Source organism: Panulirus ornatus, chromosome 16 (assembly GCF_036320965.1).
Source record: "Panulirus ornatus isolate Po-2019 chromosome 16, ASM3632096v1, whole genome shotgun sequence".
Taxonomy (NCBI): Eukaryota; Metazoa; Arthropoda; class Malacostraca; order Decapoda; family Palinuridae; genus Panulirus; species Panulirus ornatus.
Genome location: NC_092239.1, coordinates 34,257,380 through 34,282,070, shown reverse-complemented (window position 1 = coordinate 34,282,070; position 24,691 = coordinate 34,257,380). Strand labels below are relative to the sequence as shown.

Genomic DNA, 24,691 nt, shown 5'->3' with positions numbered 1-24,691 from the left:
AGGGAGGTAGCAACATTCACAAACACGAAATTAATACACCAGTTGTTATAAACTTTAAATCTCCCAACACCACGACACACTGTCATATCATGTATTGTGCCAAGGGTTTACATGTTACACTACGCATATATATATATATATATATATATATATATATATATATATATATATATAATGTGTATGTGTGAATGGATGTGTAGTTGTTTGTTCTCTTACCGACTTTTAAATTACTGTCATGTGGTAGGTTTGCGTACAGCCATAATGAAAGGTTAGGAACAGTAGGTCAGTATTTATGAATAAGTTTTACTCGTGTCCCTTGGCTGAGTAGACCACAGTTCTAACTGTGGTTGACTCTTGACCTTTGACCTAACTTGGGGTGGGGAGATTAGCGTGTATATTGTAATGTGGTTTCTCGGTGTATTATATATATTTTTTTTTGTGTTTTGTATATCCCAGCGTATTCAAAGGATAATCAACGATATTGTGTTTGTAGATATTAGATTGTAATTTTCAAGGTTTTGAATGATTTCATTATGTATTATATCTTAAATCTTTTTCTTTCAGGTGTGAATGTACACGTGTGTCCAAGTGTGGCCTGTGATTATAATGCGATGGTTGGGCACGACTTCCACGGCCCTTGAGCATTGTGGTACGGGGGCCCTGGGCACGACTGATGTGCCGAATTTGCACGGCGATGCGTTCCTTCGAGCACGACGGTACGGCCTTCGAGCACGACGTATGATCCTTGAGCACGACGGTACGGCCTTCGAGCGCGAAGTATGTTCCTTGAGCACGACGGTACGGCCTTCGAGCACGACGTATGATCCTTGAGCACGACGGTACGGCCTTCGAGCACGACGTATGATCCTTGAGCACGACGTATGATCCTTGAGCACGACGGTACGGCCTTCGAGCGCGAAGTATGTTCCTTGAGCACGACGGTACGGCCTTCGAGCACGACGTATGATCCTTGAGCACGACGGTACGGCCTTTCGAGCACGACGTATGATCCTTGAGCACGACGGTACGTCCTTCGAGCACGACGTATGATCCTTGAGCACGACGGTACGTCCTTCGAGCACGACGTATGATCCTTGAGCACGACGGTACGGCCTTCGAGCACGACGTATGATCCTTGAGCACGACGGTACGGCCTTCGAGCACGACGTATGATCCTTGAGCACGACGGTACGGCCTTCGAGCACGACGTATGATCCTTGAGCACGACCGGTACGGCCCTTAAGCACAACGGTTCTAGAAAACGGTGGCACGACCTCGAACACATCCGTACAAGCCTTCAAGCACGACTTTATGACGCTTCAACATGGTGACATGACCCTTAAGCACGACGGTACGACCAGTGAGCACGACAGTATGTGACCCTTGGGTCTGATGACCCTTGTCTGTGACCTGACCTTTAAGGCCATCATCTCACGAGTTATATCTTCCAGATCTCTATGGCTCATTGATGATAATTATCCAAATAGTTGAATTATTCTTTTGTGATCTCGATAACTAAATTCTAGTTAGAAGTGATGGGTAACAAGATAATTTTCGACTGGAATATACTGTAATGTTAATGTTGAATTGAGAATATCAGAAATGTTAATATAGCAGTGTTGACCACGACCTAAATCATCTTAGCTGTTGCCAATAATATTATCTTGGCCATATGAAGTTACCAATGATATGTTTAGACATACGAAGAATTGTTATCTCTGTGTTATCATATCTTGCCTATCGGAACTGACACTCGCATGAAGTTCAACATTCGCAAAACGCATTTTCTTTTTATGGGAAAGCTACTACCGACATTATCAGCGAAATACTGTATGTCTCTACTGTGTTGCTGATATACAGGTAAGATAAATTTAGTCTTTGTCAAATAGAATGAGTTAATCTATGATAGTGGTTGAATTATATGCGACAATCCTTTCAAAAATGATTTAATATCACGTCTTGCCGTCTTGTAGAAAGGTTGTGTTTATTCAAGACAGCCTGGCCCACAACAAAGACATACAGGCTGGGCCAAAGTAAAGACATACAGGCTGGCCCACAGCAAAGACATACAGGCTGGCCCACAGCAAAGACATACAGGCTGGCCCACAGCAAAAACATACAGGCTGGGCCACAGCAAAGACATACAGGCTGGCCCACAGCAAAAACATACAGGCTGGGCCACAGCAAAGACATACAGGCTGGCCCACAGCAAAGACATACAGGCTGGGCCACAGCAAAGACATACAGGCTGGCCCACAGCAAAGACATACAGGCTGGCCCACAGCAAAGACATACAGGCTGGGCCACAGCAAAGACATACAGGCTGGGCCACAGCAAAGACATACAGGCTGGGCCACAGCAAAGACATACAGGCTGGGCCACAGCAAAGACATACAGGCTGGGCCACAGCAAAGACAAACAGGCTGGCCCACAGCAAAGACACACAGGCTGGCCCACAGCAAAGACACACAGGCTGGCCCACAGCAAACACACAGGCTAGTCCGCAGCAAAAGAAACTCGGATTAACCCACAGCACAGACTCGCATGTTGGCCCGCAGCAAAACAGCAAAACCAACCCATTTAACCTGGCATCACAGTTATGACCGTCACAACCTCCTCCTCTCCCTGTCTCTGTCTGGTCACTCCAGCTAACACGCCTGATCACAACGTGTCCACAGTAGCGATATTTGCCTAGTACATTTTAGGGGGACAGGTCACCACACAGCTTTTACTGCGTACCTATAAAAGCGTTATGTCGGTAAAGCTTCAGTTTAAGGGCGTTACAGAATGGGCGTAACGCGTATGAATGAATTCTGTATGATTAGCGTAAGTGATTTCTGTTGAGGGGGAGCGTAATTAGCGCTATTATCTATTCGGCGAGACTAAATGTGAAATAGAATGAATGGGTTATGATTCGAAGGGTAAGTGTGGTGTTTAAAGTGAAATGCTGCAGTACATATACGAATGAATAGAGTAATTTATTTGTCAGTTTTTTTCATCTTTTTTTAACCTTTTTGTTTATCTACGTCCAGGGATTGCCAACATGATGATAAGGTTTGTAGACAAATACATATTCATCAACTCGGGAAATGATACAATGTACATTGCAAATATTTCTTTGTGAACTTTTAGTTGCGTTCATAAATTTCGTTTTTCTCTTTCTCAAGGTGTACGTATATTTGTTTATCCTTCATGTTTTTACAAAGGCGTCATGAATAAATAGGTTTGAAGATGTATACATACATCCCAGTCAGTTTGTTTGAACAGTAATTATTTTGATAGGAATATATCTAGATTTTTTTGTGTGTGTGCAGTTCTTTTGTCTTTTCGGCGTCAAGGTTGGGTTGGATTTGGTTAGTTTTCATGCCCGTTGCTTATTTTTTCCCCTACACAGTTTTCCCCCTCAAAATCCTGTCCACTTTTTGTGGTCCCAACCTTGTCATATAGAGGACAGTAATACGTAAAGAGTGTCTACTCAAAATTAACTTAGTACGTTCTGTCAAACGCCTTACATCTGTGGTGCCCTTAAACTGGAACTTTATTAATTTGAATAGGTTTTCTGAAGAAAAATATAAATTTCCCTGAAAATCTGAATGGTTTCCACCCGTCATAATGTTCATGAGTATAAAGGAAGGAATTTATATAGTGGCCTTAAACTGGAACTTTATTGGTTTATACTGGTTGTCTGAAAAGAAAATATGAAATAACATTAAAATTTTGATGGTTTCCTCTCGTCATAATGTTCTTAATTATTATATGAGGAAATTGCTTTCATTAAAGAAGGTAATAAGAGAAACTTCCATCTCGTTTGTGTTAACCATAGCAACATAAATCCGTCGACTTGACACGGGTTATTTTTAAGATGTGACAGAATTAGAGGGAAAGAAAAAAATATAAAAGGTTGAGTACGTGAGCATTTGACGGGAAGGTTTGGGTGGGGTAGTGGGATCGGGAGGGAGGGGGTGGAGTGGCCTCCCTCCATCACCTACCCCCTCCCCTATCACCAGTACCCTCCCCCAGCACACAGCTGATGATGGGTTCCTTCGCGCTAAGTTTCTCTAACTTAACATCTGCATCCCGTAAAACATGTCTCGCATAGTACTTATATGTCTTATAAACATGTACAGCAAGATAGCTTGTAATTAAGAGTTCAGTGCTTGCAAATATTTGGATTTTTCCAATTCACCCGTATAGCCGTATATCATTGCCGTACTGGGTCTTGGGGCATGATATAAGCTTGAAATGCAATGTTTTGTGCAGACAGTATTTGAATATATTATGTTACATTGCTAAGAAGTTGTAGTAAAGTTCTGAGAATAGAGATAGTGTGTGTGCGCTCAGGGTGTGCGCGCGGACTAGTTATCATGGCGGAGGGACGGGCTGAGCTGCAGGATGCACCGCGGCTCAGTGTTGTCGCCGCCATTTGAAGGTCTTAGTTGTGTGGTAGTGTCCCTCGATTTGCTTGTATTGATGCTTTATTTTGTGCTGAAGTGAGTTCAGTGTGTGTTGAGGTTATGCAATGTAAGCCTCATGTTGTGGAGAGAAGTGGGTGCCGCGGAAATAAGTGCTATGTGAAGTAAGATGGAGGAGAAGGCAAAGAGTAACCGCAGACGCCGAGAAAGAGCTCTAAAAATGAGGGCCGAAATCTCGGAAAGCGCAAAGGCTTCCGAGGATAGCTGTGAGGAGAGCGTTCCCTTGGTACGGACTAAGCCGCCGCGCCCTCGCAAGAAGAATAAGGAACCGCTCTTTGAGGAGGACGTTGTTGAAGGCTTCGCTTTTCTCGCTTTCAAAACCTACGAAGACTTGGAGGTAAGTGTTAAGTTGTGTGAGCGTGGTTGCGAGTCCTGAGCTCGGCTGGGGTGAAATGTGTTATAGGGCATGGTAGAGCCGAGAGACTGGGATGTCCTGGGGAGGGCTGGGTCCCTGGGCGCAGCTGCAGCAGGGCCAGGCCCCTGGGAGGGCTCGAACCCTCGGGTGGTGAGCAACACGGCGACGATGCAGCGACGGGGCGAACGTGGCGCTTGCGAACAATGGTCCTCGGCCGCACGCGACCATCGACCCTCGACCAGGGCGCCGCAGGGACGGAATCCGCGTGGCTGGCGCACGCCCTGCAACACAGTACATTGCCGCACATGCTGCACACAACAGCAGCAGCACGCCGACCCTTTACGCTGCCTCGCCCAGACATCAGTACACTCGGCATACACTTCCACTCCTCTCGGACGATAGAACGTCATGGAGCAGTGGCTTTTCCCCTTGACAGCATGATGGCCACGAGTGCAAGCTGGGAGCTCTTGTCTTCGAGTATCGGTCATTGTGCATTGCCACTTCGACAGTACTCAGCATTGCACTACCACTTTGTCTCCGTGCGATGGGATGCGCTCTGGGACCATGCACGTCCCTGACAGCATTATGTACATTAATATCGCTGCTACTGTGTGTGACATTATCATTTATTGTGCATCGGCCTGTCTTCCGTATATTCAATATACGCCATCATTTGCCAAAGCTGAGTGTTCATATCCACATGGACAGTGTATCTCCCTTGCAGTATTAAGCCCACGAGTGTAGCCGCTGTCATGTCATCCATAAAGGCTTGTTACGCGTCAATACAGTAAATCCCCGTGTGCCCTTAAGACATCTATATTTAAAACACAATATTCTTTCATCTTTACGTATTTTATTCTGGGCCAAGATTATCGTGCGACGTCTTTCCTGGGAATAGTGAATTAGATTTGTCAGACTTGTATTTGTTCAAGGGAGGTAAACGAGTGTAGTAAATAACCGAGTCATATACCAGATAGCTAACATTTGTGGAAGTCTTTTTTATTATTTTTAATGGGTATACTCAACATGAAAATGTTTCAAAGTTCACGTTTAGTGAGCACTTTCATTTTAAATGTATTTGGCTCGTGGATTTCAAGCCGCGTCATTTGATTCTGAAACAGGCTTTTACACGCTGCTAGATGATGTATATTTAAATATGAGAACATGAGAAACTTTTAAGCTGCCACGATAACTTTAGCAAACGTTATGGGAAGATAAAAACTTTTTTTATTCGACTCCTCTTGGGCGGTGGCTCATCGTGGACATTTATTTGTCCTTCCAACGCAATTTATGCATGATCTGTACCACACGAATTATTGTTATACTCGGAAAAACTGAACTCTGTGTATCGTGAACGCTTACATTAGGAAGAATTGCATATGAATCATATGGACTCTGTGTGTCGTGAGCGCTTACATTAGGAAGAATTGCATATATATATATATATATATATATATATATATATATATATATATATATATATAAGCTAAGGATCCCCTTCAATTGGGGTCAAGGTGTTATACTAGGATCCCTTTTCCAGGGGGTCCTGCAGCTCTTAGTAAGGCTGCGCTACACTCTGTAGCTGGTACGGATGGACTCCTTTGTAGTGAGATGTTATTGGAAGAGACTGTACTGTTTCGTCAAATGACGAAGATGCAGCCTCTTCAAACGATGACTTTTCACTCGCGGTGTAACCTCAGGCACGTAGTCAGGTAACACCTTAAAAAATATATATATATATATATATATTAATTTTCCAAAAGAAGGAACAGAGAAGGGGGCCAGGTGAGGATTTTCCCTCTAAGGCCCAGTCCTCTGTTCTTAATGCTACCTCGCAAATGCGGGAAATGGCGAATCGTATGAAAAAAAAAAAAAAAAAAAAATATATATATATATATATATATATATATATATATATATATATATATATATATAAAATATTCCTCGTTCTTTGCCTCATGGCTGGATGATGGCGATTTGTTTTTCCTTATGACTTTAGAAAAAGCATTTACCTTTTCATTTGTCTGGTTAATTGCGTTATGTTTGGTTGTGCCTTATATAACTTTATTGAATTAGTCTGTTAATATTCAAATGTTTAAGTAGCTTTGGTGATAGTCGTCGCTTAAGTTCACCATGTTTACAGTGTAGCTTGTCATTATTTCTCGTTTATGAATGTTTAAAAACATTACAGATTGAAAAAATAAATTTCAAGAAGGCTACATTAATATATATATATATATATATATATATATATATATATATATATATATATATATATATATTTATATTATTATTATTTCATATATTATATATGAAATGATGACTTGTCTTTTTATTAGTATCTGTACATTTATTAGATTCACGTTACAGTTAGAATAGAAAATGAAAATGAATCGTAGAAGTTTAAAATAATTATCAGGTAGCGTAACTTTTTTTTTATGCCATCACCTGTTAATCCCAGCATTGTTTCAAACGCAATAAGATACATTAAAGTTGCCCTTGTGGTAATAACTGGTTTTGGTACGTTGTTACTAAGTAAAAACTGACTCTGAGGCAAAGTTAGACACTCTGATGACAAGAATACAACACATATGTCACTTTTTTGTTTCTTGGCATCATGGTACATATGAGAATAGACGGGGAAGGTTACGTAACTACTAAGTACGTGTCTGCAGCTGTCAACATTTCATTTAACGGAAGCGTCGCCGAAACTTTCCTGTATATCTTTTGTTTATTCGGGGTTTGTGAGGGAATTAGCGACAAATGCAGCAGAAAGCTAAAGATCCTCTCACAGCCATTCCTTGCGGTAAGAGATCATCCTCCTTGCAGAGCCTTGTAAAAGAAATGTCAGGTGCATCATCGTAAAGTATTGGGGTTTATACCGCTCTCTTCAGTTCGTCACCCATCGCTCCTCAATTGCGCGAGGCATATTTACATGTCATTCTGCCGTGTGTTGCGGCGAACAGTGGAGATGAATGTGATTGGAATGTAGCAAAGCTTGGGGCTTGGGTTGCCGAGGTAACAGTTATTACTCACTCGCTATGTTCATGTGAAGCGTGCAGAGTCATATTGGTGCGCTCACAGCACTAAAATCTTTGCTAGAAAAGTATTCGTATCTGATACGTGTCAGGACAGTGCCTCCCATGGAGCATTCTACCCACGTATATGATTATAAACTAATAGAGGATGATATGGTCTTGTTAGGGAAGGGATACATGTGTCGTGGGTATTATCTTAGAACTAATTTTAGATATATATTAGCTAATAAGGTACAGTTTCTCACCAATGTAAATAAGTATTTCTCCAGATGATTTTACTGAAAGATGGAGTAGGATATCTGCTGATGCCGTAAATGTCAAAACAATATACTTATTCTCGAAGAGAATTCCATTCTGTTGGTTACCAATAGCCAGTTAGAAACAATATTAATCGTGACGATGAAGAGCCAATGTTGCCTCTATTTACTTAACCTCGCTCTGTATTTTAAATGAAATTTGAACTGATAGATAATCTTATTTTCATTATCAAGCTTTGATAAAATGATTCAGACCGAGCGTAAAATAGAGATGTAGGTTACTCATTTACATTATAATTATCCGTGATATGTTACATTAAACACAGCTGTCAAGAAGCCTGGCCACGCTCGCGTCCCGAGGACGGTGATTAACATTGCATTAGAATGGGCTGAACCGACTCGCGATTTCATTTTCTAAATTATACTGAAATCCCGGTGGAAAATGTGGTGGTATTATATTTGTCAGACTGCCGGAAGTGGGTCTTACTCTCATGGGATGATGAATATCCTTTGAGCCGTGAAAATGTTACGTGTCAGGGAAATAAACGCGTGGCGTGAAAATGTGAGGGCAACATTCTGTTCGGTTGTAAAATTGGGGGAAGTGGGGAATTGAGGCCCCCCCAAAAATAGCCAATAGAAAATGGACTTTGTGCGCGAATTGTATCAGAGCTTACAATATTGTTTTTAGTTACTGGACAGTTTTATTTTACAACGCAAGGTTCGGACCTTAAAAAAAAAAGGTAATTATACCTTGTATCCCCTCCGTTGGTTCAGAGATATTGTGTTTTATTTATGCCAGTCATATTAAGTCATTTGTTAAATAGGAAGACATTATTAGTTAACAGGTTTTTGAATTATTAATTACACTTGCGCTTAGTAGCATTGTATCGTCGGACGCTAGAAATATTTTTAGGATAACTACATATACATTACTTCGTAAATACTGTCTGATGGGAATCGGAAAAAAAAAAAAAAGAAAAGCAGTCAGTGCAGTGTGTGTGTGTGTGTTGGGGGGTGGGGTGGGGGGTAAGTAAAGGGCCCTGGAGGACAGATGTGTGACGACCTTTTAGTTTTTAAGCTGAATGCCATTTAACCTTTTGTTTCCCCTTTTGGGGAAATGGTAGGATGGATCCGGTAGTATTGGAAACAAGAGACGGAGCCACAGCGGGTGATGTGCCATATCGTCGTTTTATTAATATTCAAAGTTCAAGGGAAATATTGTGTGGTGAAGCCATCGATGGATTATCAAAATTACATTATTACCGCATCATTTGCTTATTACGGCAGCTCCGGCCAGGATTGCGTCGTGTTTAGAAACTTAATTTATGATAATGTGGGGTTCATATATACAAGCTGGTATGGTGTTTATGTATACTGTGAAGTATGCTGGTGTTTATTTTGTTTAAAGACAAGGTATGCTGGTATTAGTTTTGTATAAAGATTGGGATAGTATGAGGTTTATAAATACAAACGTTAGAATGGGGGTTATGTATAAAAAAAAGGTTTAAGTATGCATTTTTTTTCAAACTGGTTTATTAGTCTGGAGATTAGGTATAAACGGATTTATTACGGGATGTTAGCATTTTTTTTTTTATTGGTATGGAGGTAATGTATACAAATGGGTTTTAGTATGGATTCCTCGTATTAACGTTTGTTAGTATGGGATGTATGTATACAAGTGGAAGTATTGGTACCGTATGCCGTTTATGAAAACTGTTTTGTTATGTGGTTGATGTATATAATGGGGTATTTCATAATGGGGTTTACGTATACAAAGGGGTTCTTTAGTTTGGGGTTTATGTTGACAGTTAATTTGGGATATGTGTATATAGACTGGTTTATTGTTAGGGCTCTTGTATTCGAATGGGTTTATTAGTATTGGGTTTAGCTATATGCACAGCTGAGAGGCTGATATATCCTTTTATTCCACAAGTTTACTGAACATACATGAGGCACCAATTAATGCATGGTTTATTGTGTTTATAGTTGCTTTGTTTATGTTATGCTCTGGTACTTCATGTAATCCATGTGTGTGTGTGTGTGTTGGGTCGTATTTGATAATGAAAAAATCATTGATATAATAATGATAATGATAATGTTATAGCTGCGAAATATAGTGTCTGCACATCAGCGATAGCTAACCTTAGGTGGTAAGGAGGGTCAGTGGAAAGCTTGGCTTGTAGCTACCTTAATGCTACCGTTGTATAGGATGATAAGTTCTTCCTTGCTCCTTCAGTTAGGACCCTGACCAAGCTGTCCTCCTCAGGCGCCAGGTCACGTGAACTGTTTGTGGTTTGCAACTTTTGCGTCCGTGTAACTTCCAACAACCCGACTGATCAGGCACAGTGAAGGAACTTCAGCAAACTCGCTGGTAGAATTCGAGAGGGAGGGTCATGCTGTTTTGTACTTTTGCCGGGTGGAGGTTGGAACTTTTTATTGTTGGTAGTGATGGTTGTAAGTGAAGTTTAACTTCTCCCAGGTTGTAGTTTTAACATTCGACTGGGCTGTGTTGTTCGTGGGTCATTGATGTGGACAGATTTGGAACTAGATTTAACATTATCAAGCATGCGTGTACCTCGCGAATGTATTTTATCGCTGGATTGTTTTTTCGCAGAATTATTTTAAGCACTTAATTTTCTCTCTCTCTCTCTCTCTCTCTCTCTCTCTCTCTCTCTCTCTCTCTCTCTCTCTCTCCAATAATATTTGCCTATGTATCTGTAAATGACGTAATTCTTATTTTCGACTGCTATATGAATGCATTCTTTTTATCTTTGGAATTGGACAGCTGTATCTCAAGTTTCTCTGACTAGTATATATTTGTTTATAGTCACGTTACCCTTTAGCGAAAAGTATCTGTTGGCGAAACTTCTTAACACTCCGCGCCACCAGTGTATCTAGTAGTGGTGACCTTTCTTTTGACATTGGGTAGCTGTGGTAAATTTTTCACAAAGCTGTGAACATCAGCAGAGGCTCTGCAACATCCGCCATTTAAGTTTTAATGGAGGTGCATTGAGCCTGGTCCGCTATGACAGGAAGAGGTTTATTTTATATAGTATTTTCTATGTTGATTGCTTGAAATGAACCATTTTTCTTAAGTCAAAGGCTTAGTATGATGCATATTTGCAGCAATGGCTCCGCGTCTGGTCAGAAATCGTCCTCGAGGCCAAGCCTTAAATGAAACTTATGAATGAAATAAAAGATGAAGAATTAAGAAGGGAAAAAGGATATGTAGGTTACGTTTTGGAGGAAGTGAAAAGCTTGCCTTTTAAAAGGCTGGGTCGTATCATTTGGGGAAGACGAACGAGAAGGTAAAGTCCCGCAGCTAAACGGTGTTAAGTCAGTCGAGAAAACAAAGTGCCAAAGACTTTATATATATATATATATATATATATATATATATATATATATATATATATATATATATATATATATAATATGAGGGGAAAGTTGAAGCGAGTACCATAGATAAATTCTCGTGTTCACGGTGACTAACTTGGGGAAGTGTAGCTTCGATCGATTTAACAAGTGGTGCTTCTGATAAGGAGCTTAGTTGGTAAGATAAGATAAGAAGTGGGTGTTAGCGCGGTGAAACGTCAGAGATATATACGTTGCTGTGTCCCTCACGGCGATTTATGAGTCTCCTTAAACTTCCCACTGCTCCGTGTGGGGGGCCCAGGCAGCATCGTTGCTCCTCGTGACTAGCTAGGCTGTCTCGAGACGGCGGCTTGCAAGTGTATATGTACATACGTACCTTCCAACAGCCTGGTAGATTAGGTACAATTTGTAGCTGCTTCTTCGTTGGGTTCATATTTTTCATACTTGTGGCTACTAAGTAAAATGAAAAAATGCCCTGGAAGTAAAATGAAAAAAAATGCCCTGGATGTTTGTTTTTATATTTTTATGTTAGTTGATTTTAGAGTTGTTATTTTAAGAAGTTATCCATGCTTGTCGTGCCAGTAGGAAATTATATGCCTGTATTTTTCAGCGTGGGTTTGAACCGTGTCTTCCAGCACTTTGCATGTGTGAATTAGATATCTGTTATGTGCGCTCGAGAGACTCCCGTGTTGTGGGTGATTTCAGTCGTTCCCCATTGATTTTGACGAGTTATTGCTGGTGGGTAGGGATGATGCTTGAACATTATCAAATATCTCCGTATTGCAGAGTTTGTGATCAACACTAAATAGTATCACAGTGTCGGGAAACTTAGACCTGGCCTTTGACTTGACCCTTAAGGTCAGATGCAAGGCCGGACCGTTAAACCCAAGGGTCGTACCGTCGTGCTCCTGGGTCGCACTGTTTTAGCGTCCTCAAGGTGCTTATACACTCAGGTATGCAAGGCACGGCACGCTGTATTGTTGTGGAAAGAATGGTAAGGTTCACCCTCTCCCTGGGCATATTGGACATAAGCTGAGCACACTTGTAATTGAGCCGAGAAGCTGTAGCTATGCACGTGATTCAGTCCCTGTGAATAGGAGCAAATAGAACATGACGTTGCTGCTGGGGGGAGCGGTATTAGTGGAGGTTTCTTAGCGTGTGGAGAGGGTGGCCGTAAACGCGTATTGGATGAAAGTCAGCGTTAGCACGGATGGGTATGTGGTGTGGATGGCTTTGTGGGGAATAACGGGTTTCCATTGAGAATAGGGGAAGTTGTGTGCGTCTCGTGTGCTGGATGTGAGATTGGAAGGAGGAGGGGTATGTTTTATGTTAGTGGTGTGGTTTGAGGGATGGTGATGGTAGGGATTGGTGGCTGGTGATGCTGGCTCACTTCCACGCCCCTCCCGTCCTACCAACCCCTCCTCCTACGCCCACTCGTCACCAAGTTGGTTTGATTTCTATCGGGAGTGGCGGCCGTGTGTGTGTGTGTGTGTGTGTGTGTGTGTGTGTTAGGGTGTGTTTATCTGTGTCTGTGATTACTGTTTTGTTGGTTATGGGGAGAGATTTACACTAGTGTTGCTCTGTCTCTTAAGCTTGTATAAATGGACCATGTCTTTTATCTTTTGCTTGTATAAACACAGACACACACACGCAAGCACCCTAGCCTGAGCCAAGGGGAAGAGGAATACGTGGTTGGTTGTGGGCCGACTGCCGTGCCCAGGATTCGAACCCATGCTAATTTGTTGTCAGTAACACTTGACACTGCACCACGGAGGCCCTATTAGTACTGTGCGTGGCGGTGGTGTGGGAGGAAGTTCAACATTATGGAGACGGCTGAATTGGTGACGTTTGAGCCACCATGGCTTGGCAGCTATTTTTTACGACGTAATATACTTACGACGTGAGTGATCTCATCCTTCTCTTACGATATACCGAATGGTGGCCCCTCCTTTTTTTTTTCTTTAGTACCTTTTTATTCGTACAAATTAACTGGTTAATGCCTGTTGAAGTCTTCTGGGGTCTTCACCCCCCAGAGCCGGAGCTTGACCCAGGCTTCTAGCAGTATTGGGTCGTTGGTCCACCAGGCTGTTGGAAGCCACAGCCCTCACAGCCTGGCTGGTCTGGTACACTTTTTTTTTTTTTTTAGATACATGTCCAGTGCATTCTTGAACGTCTTTACCGTGTATCTCATGCTTGTCATATGTCATTCAATACTGACGCTATCTGTGATGAAACTTTTATGGTTTGTTAATTTTATTTTTATGACTACTACTGTTATTTACCACTGATCTTATTCATGGTGGTCAGTTATCTCTGTAGATTTGTACCTTTTGTTCTTGTATAACTTGGCTCTTAACGTCTCTCTCTGCTGATGTAGTTGTATAGCTTGTGGTATGTCGTTCAGTGCTGATGCATTCTGTGCCATTTATCATTGATTCGATCCATTAGGGAGTTTTAACTTCTCTTGTGTTTACATCTTGGATACATTTTTTGGTGTGGCTTTAGGGGCACGTCTCCAGCCTGCACAAGTTAGGCTCGCAGCCAAGCTACATTGGTAAGAGCCTGATCTATAAAGGGCTGTACTTAATATACGTTCGTCGAATGTTGGGTGAGGGTTTGGGGGGAGAAGTAGTGTTTGAAACTTGAGAACCAATGGGGGAGATGGGTCAAGTGCTATTAGAATTCTCTGGCCGAGCAAGGAGTTCTCAAGGGTTATTTATTGGTGTAAAGGAGTTAAGATGGCCTTATTTAACGTTTGGTGGTCTTGATTATATTTTGTGCAAATGATTTAGGTCTTTTACCATTTTATCACACACACACACACACACACACACACACACACACACACACACACACACACACAGGCAAGAAACTTGTAAAGAAATGTTAATAAGTACATTTATAGTGTAAGAGTGATGGATGCCTGGACTGAAATGACAGGACACGGGTAATGTAGACAGTATACTTAAATGTAAGAAGTATGATGGTGGAGAATGTGCAAGAGAAGAGACACCTCGAGTGTAGAACTCTGAGGAAATTACACACGGAGACGCGCGCGCGCGCGCGCACACACACACACACACACACACACACACACACACACACACACACACACACACCTAACATAGGCTGGGGGAGTGGGATATGTGGCCATTTGCATAGGAGTGAGGGTACGTTACATATAAAGAAGGGTAAGAGACGGGAAACATGATTGTAAAACTCTCTCCCACAAATGATAATCACAAGTAATAGTTACACATACGGGTCTCTGCTTTGTAAAGGTTAGCGTTACTGACTGTGAGTGAGCACAGGCCAGCTCGGGTTTAGGCCCAAGTGGGTTCGAATTCTGTGCGTGACAGCCGGCCCACACCTTACCCAGGTGTTCATCCTCCCCTTTAAGGGACGGTCGGTAAATGGGTACTTGGCTTAGGCTAGGGTGTGTAAGCATAGGTACACACACGATACATATATACAAGATAAAGAGACTGGCATCACTGGCGTAAAACTTCCCGTAAAACAAAAATAGTATTTACGTACGCACACGGACAGATAGCAGTGGACTCCGACTGTGAATGATTCCACTGCGAGCGAGGAGCCACCCCTTAAATAAGCCTGTACTATCTATCGTGAGTGGGAGGAAGAGTGCCACAGCTTTACCCCAAGAACCTCTTGGCTTCAAAGTAGAGACCCCCAACAAGGGATCTTAGGGCTGTGTAACGTTTCGTCTCAATTAGCGCAGTTTCTGTGAGTGTGAGCGTTCGCAAGGTGAGGTGTGGGGGGGGTTCAGTGGCGTGTGAGCTGAGTGTGGGCAGCCTGTAGCCGCCAGGAACGCTTTCCTCCGAAGTGTACCAGGCTAGCCTGAACGTACGTAGCTGGTGATTGCCTGGTAATGGGTCTGTAACCTTGTATAAGTAAACAGCCTCGTGGACCTGGCCTTTACTGGAGAAACTTGGTCGGAGACTAAGTTACGGGTTAGATGACAGACCCCTCGAGACCGAGGGTGGATGACAGACCTCTCGAGACTGAGTAACGGGGGTAGGAGACAGACCTCTCGAGACCGAATTACGAGGGTGGATGACAGACCTCTCGAGACCGAGTTACGGGGGTGGATGACAGACCTCTCGAGACCGAGTTATGGGGGTAGGAGATAGACCTCTCGAGACTGAGTTAAGTTTCGGGGGGAGGCGGGTAGGAGAGAGACAGACTTCTCGCCCCAGCACAAGGTAGGCACAAAGTATTGCCCGACATGGCCCATAAATTATTGCTATCGTTCGTACATTGTTATAATTCGCTGGTATCTCTTGACATTTCTTACCCACGTTTATTTTCGTTCGACATCCTTTTGCTGTATACCCGTGAGGGATTAATTGCTTGGGCCCCCTCCTCCCACACCCCCAACTTGATGTAAACCCACCCCCATTGGTCCTTATAAGCCGCCGGTGTTTTGTGTGTGTGTGTGTGTGTGTGATTGACCCAACATCTGACATTAGGCAATTATAATGAAAATGTGTCGATATTTTTACCGTGTAAATTGGCCGATAGTGTCTCGCAATTTACCTGAGGCTGTGTACATTGCATGTTGGGTGAAGATGGAAGAGCTGTTTTAGTGTGGGAATGGCCCGTGGTGTCGAATGTAGCCCGAGATTAGGGACGGGTTATGCATAATGAAAGAACGCTCCCTGGTCGTCGTGTCTTGTGGGTCACTAAGACCTACAACCTCCCTCCCTCTCTCTCTCTCTCTCTCTCTCTCTCTCTCTCTCTCTCTCTCTCGTTTTCCCCCAGGTGAGTATATTTCATGTGTTGGTGGTCAATCAACCCTAATAAGTGCTCTTAGATAATGGGCTGGAATTTATTGTTTATACTTTACGTGTATCTTACGATGGTTTGGGAGGTTTTCTTTCCCCACAGCTGGGCCTGGGACTTTACCTTACCTTACGTATACCTTACGATGGTTTGGCAGGTCTTTTATCCCCACAGCTGGGTCTGGAACCTTACCTTGCGTATACCTTATAATGGTTTGGGAGGTTTTTGATCCCCACAGCTGGGTCTAGGACCTCACCTTACCTTACGTATACCTTACAATGGTTTGGGAGGTCTTCTACCCCCACAGCTGGGTCTGGGACTTTACCTTGCCTTAGGTATACCTCACGATGGTGTCGAAGGTCTTCTAACCCCACAATCATTCAGTAGTCCTGCGTAACAAACACATCCTTTTACTTGAAAGTGAGTTGGATGGTCGGGTGTTTGTTAGAGGAGACATAATATCGAAAGACCTTTCTGTCTTAACACGTTTCTTCATTAGTTCCCCCTGCACTGTGGAAAATTTTCGTCGCCATTCTTTTACGGAATGTTAAAAATTATTATCCCTCTTGTTTTCTTTTTTTTTTTAGCTTATTTGAGGAAAAACTATTTTTTAAAGTATCTCTAGATTAAATCTATTCCTGTCTTCCGTGTCGGAATTGGTTGTCAGAGTAACCGGCTCGGTGTAAAATAGTTTTTTTGTGTGTTATTTAGTATACCTGGGTGAGTGTTTGGGGTGTTTCCTAATCCTACAGCCAGGGCTGGGGCCCAAATCTGCTGGGATGGGTTGTTGGTGGTAGACAAGAGTCGTTAAGGAAGTTGTATGCAAAAGTAAGGTTTTCTCTAAATGATTCTTTTTTTTTTTTTCTTTCCTTTCTCGGGTTGCGTTTAGGGTGATTACGTATACCTGGTGAGGGTCTTCTGGGGTCTCCGTTTCCCAGAGAGTCCGGGCTGCTGGGTTCGTGTCGTTTGGTCGACCAAGCTGTTAGAGGCCGCAGCCCCCAGGGATCTGGTAGAATAAAATGTGTTCCGTTTCCCCCTGTGCAATATCCGAACTCGATATTGTTTATAGCCATTCCATTTGTAGTATTGACCTCCTGAGTACGACGGTACGACCCTTGGGTTTGGTGGGTCGTATCATCGTTTTCGAGGGTCGTGCCCTCGCACAAACGAGGTCGTTCCCTTTGATTCGAAGGTTGGGCCCTCGTGCTCTGTGGTCGAACTGTCATACCCAGGAGTCGTACACTCGTGCTTTGGGGTCGTGCCTCGTGCTCAGAGGTCATATTTTCAACTTAAGGGGTTGTACTGTCGCACTCGAAGAGTTCTTCCACCTTCCCAGAGGGTCGTACCCACGCTTTCGGGTGGTACCACCCACTCGAAGGGTCGTACCCTTGCGCCCAAGGGTCGTGCCCACTGCTGGGATGGGGGAGGGAGGGGGGTCGTACCCTCGTGCTTAAGGGGACCAATTAATGACAGGATGTCGTTTCCTGTGGCCGCGCGCGGTATCGGGTTCCCAACTGTTGTGGTGGCGTTTCATGACGGCGGGGGTGCACATCTTATCCTCTTTTCGACGGATCTCCAACACCCCCCCCCCTGGCAACTACTACTGCTCTCTCTCTCTCTCTCTCTCTCTCTCTCTCTCTCTCTCTCTCTCTCTCTCTAACACACACACGATATGTATGACCCCTAAGGACGACCCAGGTCTTCTGTTATCTGGCTTTTATCATGTATCTCTCTCTCTCTCTCTCTCTCTCTCTCTCTCTCTCTCTCTCTCTCTCTCTCTCTCTCTCTCTCCCTATCGGAGGAGGGCCTTGCGAAAGTGAGCTCCCAACCCAGGTGTGTGCGGGGAGTGGTGGCTGGTGGTGGTGGTGGTGTATGATTTACCGTATTGCCTCCGTGCAGTTTCGTGCTGGTAGGATGACGTGTCGACACAGTCGTCTTGGGGTGGACGAGGAGGAGGAGGAGGAGGGTTTAATATCGTCATACAGGTGACCGGTCTTTTACGGTAAGATATACCGCGAGTGGATGTATGGGTGCTCCCCTTTACCCTTCATTATCGTTCACACACACACACACACACACACACACACACGTATACGCACAAGAGATGGGGCCCCCACGAGTGTAAAACTCCTTCCCCGTGCAGCGCAAGTGGGTAATTCCACACACAAAAGGGATGGGCTCCCACGAGAATAGAACTCCCTGCCCGTACATTACAGATAGCTAACTACTGTACACACACACACACACACACACACACACACACACACACACACACACACACACACACACACACTCGGTATAACCCTTGAACACGATGTTATTACTCTTGGGTACAGAGACCAACATCCCATTTGCAGTTGAACCTAGTAAATGTTCGTAAATGAATGGTTCAGGCTGGGAAACACGTGCTGGATGGGCCGGTAAACATGAGAGTGTAAATTGGTTGTTACCGGCCACAAATTTCGACACCTCCTCCCTGAGCATAACCAAACGACCCTTGAGCACGACGGTACGACCTGTAATTACGTACGACGGTTTGATCGTTGGCAGCCAAGAAGGTAATCCCCTTGGGTTCATGTAATGGCATTTCCTTTGACCTGACCCACCCTTGATAGTCAGGTCGGAGACATTTCCATGATAGCCATGGTTTGTCTCGTTGGGCAGCGGACCGTATCGTCGTACGATGGTTTGGGAGGTCTTCTACCCCCACAGCTGGGTCTGGGAGCTTACCTTATCTTACGTATACCTTACGATGGTTTGGGAGGTCTTCTGCCCCCACACTTGGTTCTGGGACCGTACTTTACATATACCCTACGATGGTTTGGGAGGTCTTCTACCCCCACAGATGGGTCTGGGACCTTACCTTGCGTATACCTTACGATGGTTTAGGAGGTCTTCAATCCCCACACTTGGGTCTGGGACCTTACTTTACGTATACCTTACGATAGTTTAGGAGGTCTTCTTCCCCCACAGCTGGGTCTGGGACCTTACCTTACGTATATCTTACGATGGTTTGGGAGGTCTTCAACCCTCCAACAGCTGGGGTCTGGGACCAGGCTGTCGTGTTGCTCCTCTGTTCAGGCGTGGAAAAACTTGTCGTGATAAGCTGTCACTGGGTGTGGCATATATTTAAGTTAGGAGATATTCACCGAATATCTTCTTTCAGTTTTATTATTGGCGCGGTTTAAGCTGACTTAGCAGTTTATGATAAAAAGAAATTGTTAGATACTGTCTCCTTTAGAATCTGGTTTGTGTCTGGCTGCAGAGAAGTCATTCACGCGTGTCATTTGGAAGACTTGGAATATAACTTAAAAAAAAATGAGGTTGAATAAACCGATGATTTACAAGTTTCTTTTAAATGTAGTGAAAATATTAGAGTTGCCTTCTGTATAATGTACCTTAGGGCGATTTTAAGGAACTCGTTTCTATTCCCTCAGCACGGATTAGGAACCACTTGTGCTGGTTTTTGATCAGTCGGGCTGTTTGAGGCTGCCTCCCGTGCTAATGCCAGCCAAGCCTCCAACGTAGGAAGAAAATATATATGTATATATTTATATACATTAATTTCAAGGGCTCATCTTTACCCCCGCACCTCCGTCTGCGACCAGGTTTCCCCAGGTGTGGAGGGATGGGATGGTTAGCCTTTTTTTTTTTTATTCTTATTCTCTGCAATTCTTGCCGCGACTTAACAGGTTTTTTTTTATCCATTCCTTCCAAAACGCTCTTTTTTTCTTTTCCTTTTTTTTTTTCATATCTATATATCTTATTTTATGAGGTTCTTTTGTCCGTGACTAAATGTTAGTGTACCGTGGAGGAAGGTGTGCGGTTCGTGTAACAGAAGCCAGGATGATGTACGTACGATGGCTTGAACATACACCCGGAGCAGGTTGAGACGAAGCGAGTCCCCTGGTGTAGGTCCTGCATGCTTCGGTATCTCCCCCAGCAGGTGTCGCAGGAGGAGTCCTCCTGCCGGTGGTTTTTTTTTTTTACACCGCGAGCAAGAAGTCGCCCCCCTTTTGGCGAGAGAGTGTCATCTTCAGTGAAGGAGAAAGGTGTTTGATCTCATGGAGGACCTTCTGGCTTTTAGAGTATGGCCGGTCGATTAGGCCGGGCTCAAGGTGGTCCGTCATGAGTAACTGCAGTGGTTCGTCAAGGTGGTCCGTCATGACTAACTGCAGTGGTTCGCCAAGGTGGTCCGTCATGACTTAACTGCAGTGGTTCGTCAAGATGGTCCGTCATGACTTAACTGCAGTGGTTCGTTAAGTTTCGTCGTCAACCCCTCCAAGACGTAATCGCCCACCCGAAAAATCTTTTTAACATACACGCTGCCACTGTGTATACCCGCCCTCCCTCGCTCCAGTGGGATCCGTTTCTTTACTCCCGCGTGCCGTGCAGCCGCAAAGCTGCTCGAGGCTCATAAGAGGGGTGTTTGGGGTTTTGTGATAATAATGTCATACAGCATCTCTTGCTCTTCAGTGGCTTTGATTAGCATAATCCTCTTAGTGTGTCGGTCTATGGAGGTAGTGTCGTCGTGTGCAGGCTGAGGAGCCAAGGGCGTTTAGAAGAGTGGTAGCTTTTATTTAAGTGTCAAGAGGTGGGAGAATACTTCATTTATGGATGGAGTTCATGGTTCCCGTGAAGAAGGTCTAATCCCCCTCGGCGAATGCTAGTTTGGGGGGAAATCCTCTCCGTTCGCGTCTTTGTCGGATATTAAACTTCCTTTCAACCCAGGTTCAGGCCATCCCCCTCTCTGGAGAACGAAGGAAGTCCTGTTCTCCCGAGTTATTCCGACCCACCTCCCGGCTGACGGGAACTGCTGGGAAAGAAGTTGTGAGGAGACGTGGGTTTCTAGTGGGGAAGGAGGAGGAGGAGGAGGAGGGAGGTGAGTGGTGAGGTGGTGGGCATAAAGGCGATCACAACAGAAGCGTTAACAACTGCTTAAGTGGCTTGACCTACTGTAGCGCTGAACGCTTCGGTTGGTTGGTTTTTGCAAGTTTGGTCGGTAAAGTTCCCGAGACGCTGCTGAGTCGTCCTTTTTTTTTCTCTTCCTCTCGTGAGATTGACGGAAAAGTTGCTTAAAAAAAAAGAGGTGTAATGTGTGGAGACATTCGGACTTGGAAGTTTCATTTGAGATGGCTCTAGGGGGTTGGGGTTGGAGACGAGCATTATGTATGCTGGCGGGTTGTTTGTTGATGTTGTTGGCGAGCCGATGTAAATATCTCATCCCGGTAAACTTGACAACATTCATGATTTATACGAGTGGGTTCATAACTGATATGTTTTTAGCGCTGTGTCGTCTGAGGCACGAGGGGGGAGGTGAGCGAGATGACGACAGGAGGGAGGGAGGGAGAGAGAGAGACGTCGAGGAGACGAGAGGTCTTGGGAGAGATGGTGTGCGCACGGGAGGTGGATGTGGAGGTGGTTGGTGGGAGAGTACAAGGGCAGGAGAGAGATGGTCCTGGGGTTGGATGATGGTTAGGGGGTACGTGTAGTGGTGGTTTTAGTGGATGAAATGGGGTAGTGGTTACTGGTTGTGGTAGAAAGAAGGGGCTTAAACCCTATCTATCTATATCTATCTATCTATCTATATATATATATATATATATATATATATATATATATATATATATATATATATATATATATATATATTCTCAGTCTTCAACCTGCAGGGTGGTGGGGGGCCCGTGTTCTTCCAGGAGTGGAAGGCCCACGTCCAACAATAATGACGTTGATGGTTTGTGTCTGCGGTTATAGCTGGTGGGTCGCGGTTGGCTGGCGGCGATCCGGTGGCCAGATTGGTCGCGTTGTCCAGGGTTCGTGTCCCACCACCCTCCCTCTCAGACGTGGGCCGTATCATCTTGCTGGGTTAGATCATGATATATATATATATATATATATATATATATATATATATATATATATATATATATATATATATATATGTGTGTGTGTGTGTGTGTGAGGGAAACATTTTGTTACACTGAACTCTCGAAAGACATAAGGATAAGGAGATCCCTTTGGGCACGACGAATCCTTTTGGGTCACGGCTGCACGCCCTTGTGAGTGGAATCCTTGAAGGTACGACCCTTGAGCACGAAGCCACGACCCTTGGGTATCACAGATGGCTTGAGCCATCCACCTTGACCCTTGCGTTTCAAGAGCATCATACCCAAAAGGGGTCCGTCCCATCCTCGGGGTCGTATGCCCAAGGGCCGTTATGCCGTGCCCGGGCGGTTTGTAAAACTCCCGACAGCGGGGGTTGTGGGGAAATCGGAGAGGCATGGTAGTGAGATGGGTTGAACCTGATACCTGGACAGCCAGTAACTTTAGCCAGTTTATCATGCCTTGGGTAAAGACTATGCCTCTTGGGGTCTCTCTGGACGTGATGATGTTTGCCTCTTTACGTTCTCATCTGATGGAATGATTCTTGCTAGTATGATGGTGTTTTTGAGTTGTGTGTGTGGAGTTCATTCTGGGAGCCACAGGAATGATGGATTTTGAAGGGAATGACGTATTCGGAGAGCGTAGAACTCCCCGCAGAAGCCACAGGAATGAATGTTTTGATAAGGGAGGGAAGTGTAGAACACCTGATGAAAGCCACGAAGACTTACGCTTATTGGAGAGAATGATCACCAGAGGCGTAGAACGTCCTGCAAAAGACGCAGGTACGCATGCGTTCAGGGGGATGATGTGTGCGAGGCGCAGAATGCCTTCCACAGCGCAGCAGGAACGCCTGTGAAGGGAATGACGAACTGGAAGCGTAAGAACTCCCGCCAAAAGCCACAAGAATGCAGCAACTTCCTCCGGGCGGATTTGACCCGATCTGTCAGCCTAGCGGGTGCCGGCGGGGGTCTGCGCAGGTTGAAGGAGGTTGTCTTGCGCAAGGTTGGGGTGAAGGCTCTCCGGGGTCGTAATGCTCTCGTAGCTATTCAGTCCACGTGGGCCAATATTTATCTCTGATCATCGGCGCTGTCGCCTTTAATCCATAACGCCGTATATAAAGCCATCCCCCATCCCCCAACACCACCTCTTCCCCCCCACTCCTATTTATTATGCTATACATTTGCACTCTGTTGACCTGCTGGGCGACGCGTACCGCCTCTAGGACATTTAAATCATTTCGCTTGATAAGTATCATGACTGTCGCCTGACGCAGACGGAGCGTGTCGGGCTGGGGGGCGGCTCTTGGAGAGACCTTAGCACGGATAGATTCCCCAGGGGTTGAGGGAGGAGGTGGCTGTACTCGGCCTTGTTACCTATGTGCGTGTGGAGGGCTAATGGTCCGGATGTTTGGGCTGTTTCCCGTTCGTTGGCTCACTGAAGTGTTTGTTGTTGTTGTTGTTGTTGTGTGTGTGTGTGTGTGTGTGTGTGTGTGTGTGTGTGTGAGGGAGGGAGGTAGAGAGATTTGTCTTATGGGTGCTACGGGGAGAGTGTTTTATACTGGTGTTGCCTCGTCTACACTGACGTATACACCCTGTCATATACGTACACACACACACTAGCCTAAGGCAGGTGTTTGTGTGCTCTTATATACACCTGACGTCCCATATGAAAACATAGGTGTACCTCGTTGGCTGGGTGTGGGGAACCTGAGCTGTAATTGGCATCTCCTCCTACCCCTGATTAGTCAGTCAGGCTGTTTGTGGCGCAAGTCAGCAGGCAGACGTGATCATACGCATAAGGTCAAGGTGGTGAGGTGGGGGTGAGGAGGTGGAGAGGGGAGGTCGTTATCGCACCCAGGAGTCGTGTTGTCGTACGTACGGGCCTTACTGTGTCGTGCTCAACGGGACCCGAAAAAAACCTCCTCAGAATCTCTTACCATATACAGTGTAGACCCGATTATGACACTATAATTTCCCCCTGCCCCCTCTCACAACTTAGAACCGGTTACCATGAAAGATGACAATTTATGAGCCAATTATTTCTCATCACAAGTGGAGCATTGCGTGCGTGAGATTTTATGACGAAAGAGGGCGGGGGAAAAAGAGATGAAAAAAAAAAATGGTGAGGTTTGGCATGGAATACCCCCGGAAAACCTATCTCGTTCCCGTTATCCAGATTTGTCCGTTTGGCCGTTTAAGGATTTTACATACGTGTATGATTGGAATCCGGGATGTAGTTTGCGGCCAATTTTATTTCTAGTCGATTTTCTTCTGTCGTTTTACCTTGCCTCGTGTAGCGTTGCTTTCGTTTTGCTGGTCTACTGCCAACAGACGGGTGTGGGACCTTACCATACGTATACCTTACGATGGTTTTGTGGGGTTCTTACCCCCTACAGCTGGGTCTGGGACCTTACCTTAAGCATACCTTACGATGTTTTCGAAGGTCTGGCCCCACAGGTCTGCCCCCACAGCTGGGTCTGGGACCTGATGTTGATTGACTATAGTT

General features: G+C 44.6%; 1 protein-coding gene across 2 annotated transcripts in view; it reads left to right on the top strand.

Annotated features, from left to right (window-relative positions):
- The first annotated feature begins 4,398 nt into the window (after positions 1-4,398).
- Positions 4,399-24,691, top strand: part of LOC139754235 (uncharacterized) — a 487,834-nt gene continuing 467,541 nt past the window's right edge. The window contains exon 1 of one of the 2 annotated variants that reach the window (XM_071671545.1): positions 4,399-4,809. In XM_071671545.1, coding sequence (XP_071527646.1) covers positions 4,582-4,809 — 228 coding nt within the window. In that variant the 5' untranslated portion in view covers positions 4,399-4,581. The remainder of the gene's footprint in view (positions 4,810-24,691) is intronic. The other variant, XM_071671546.1, reaches the window with a different exon arrangement.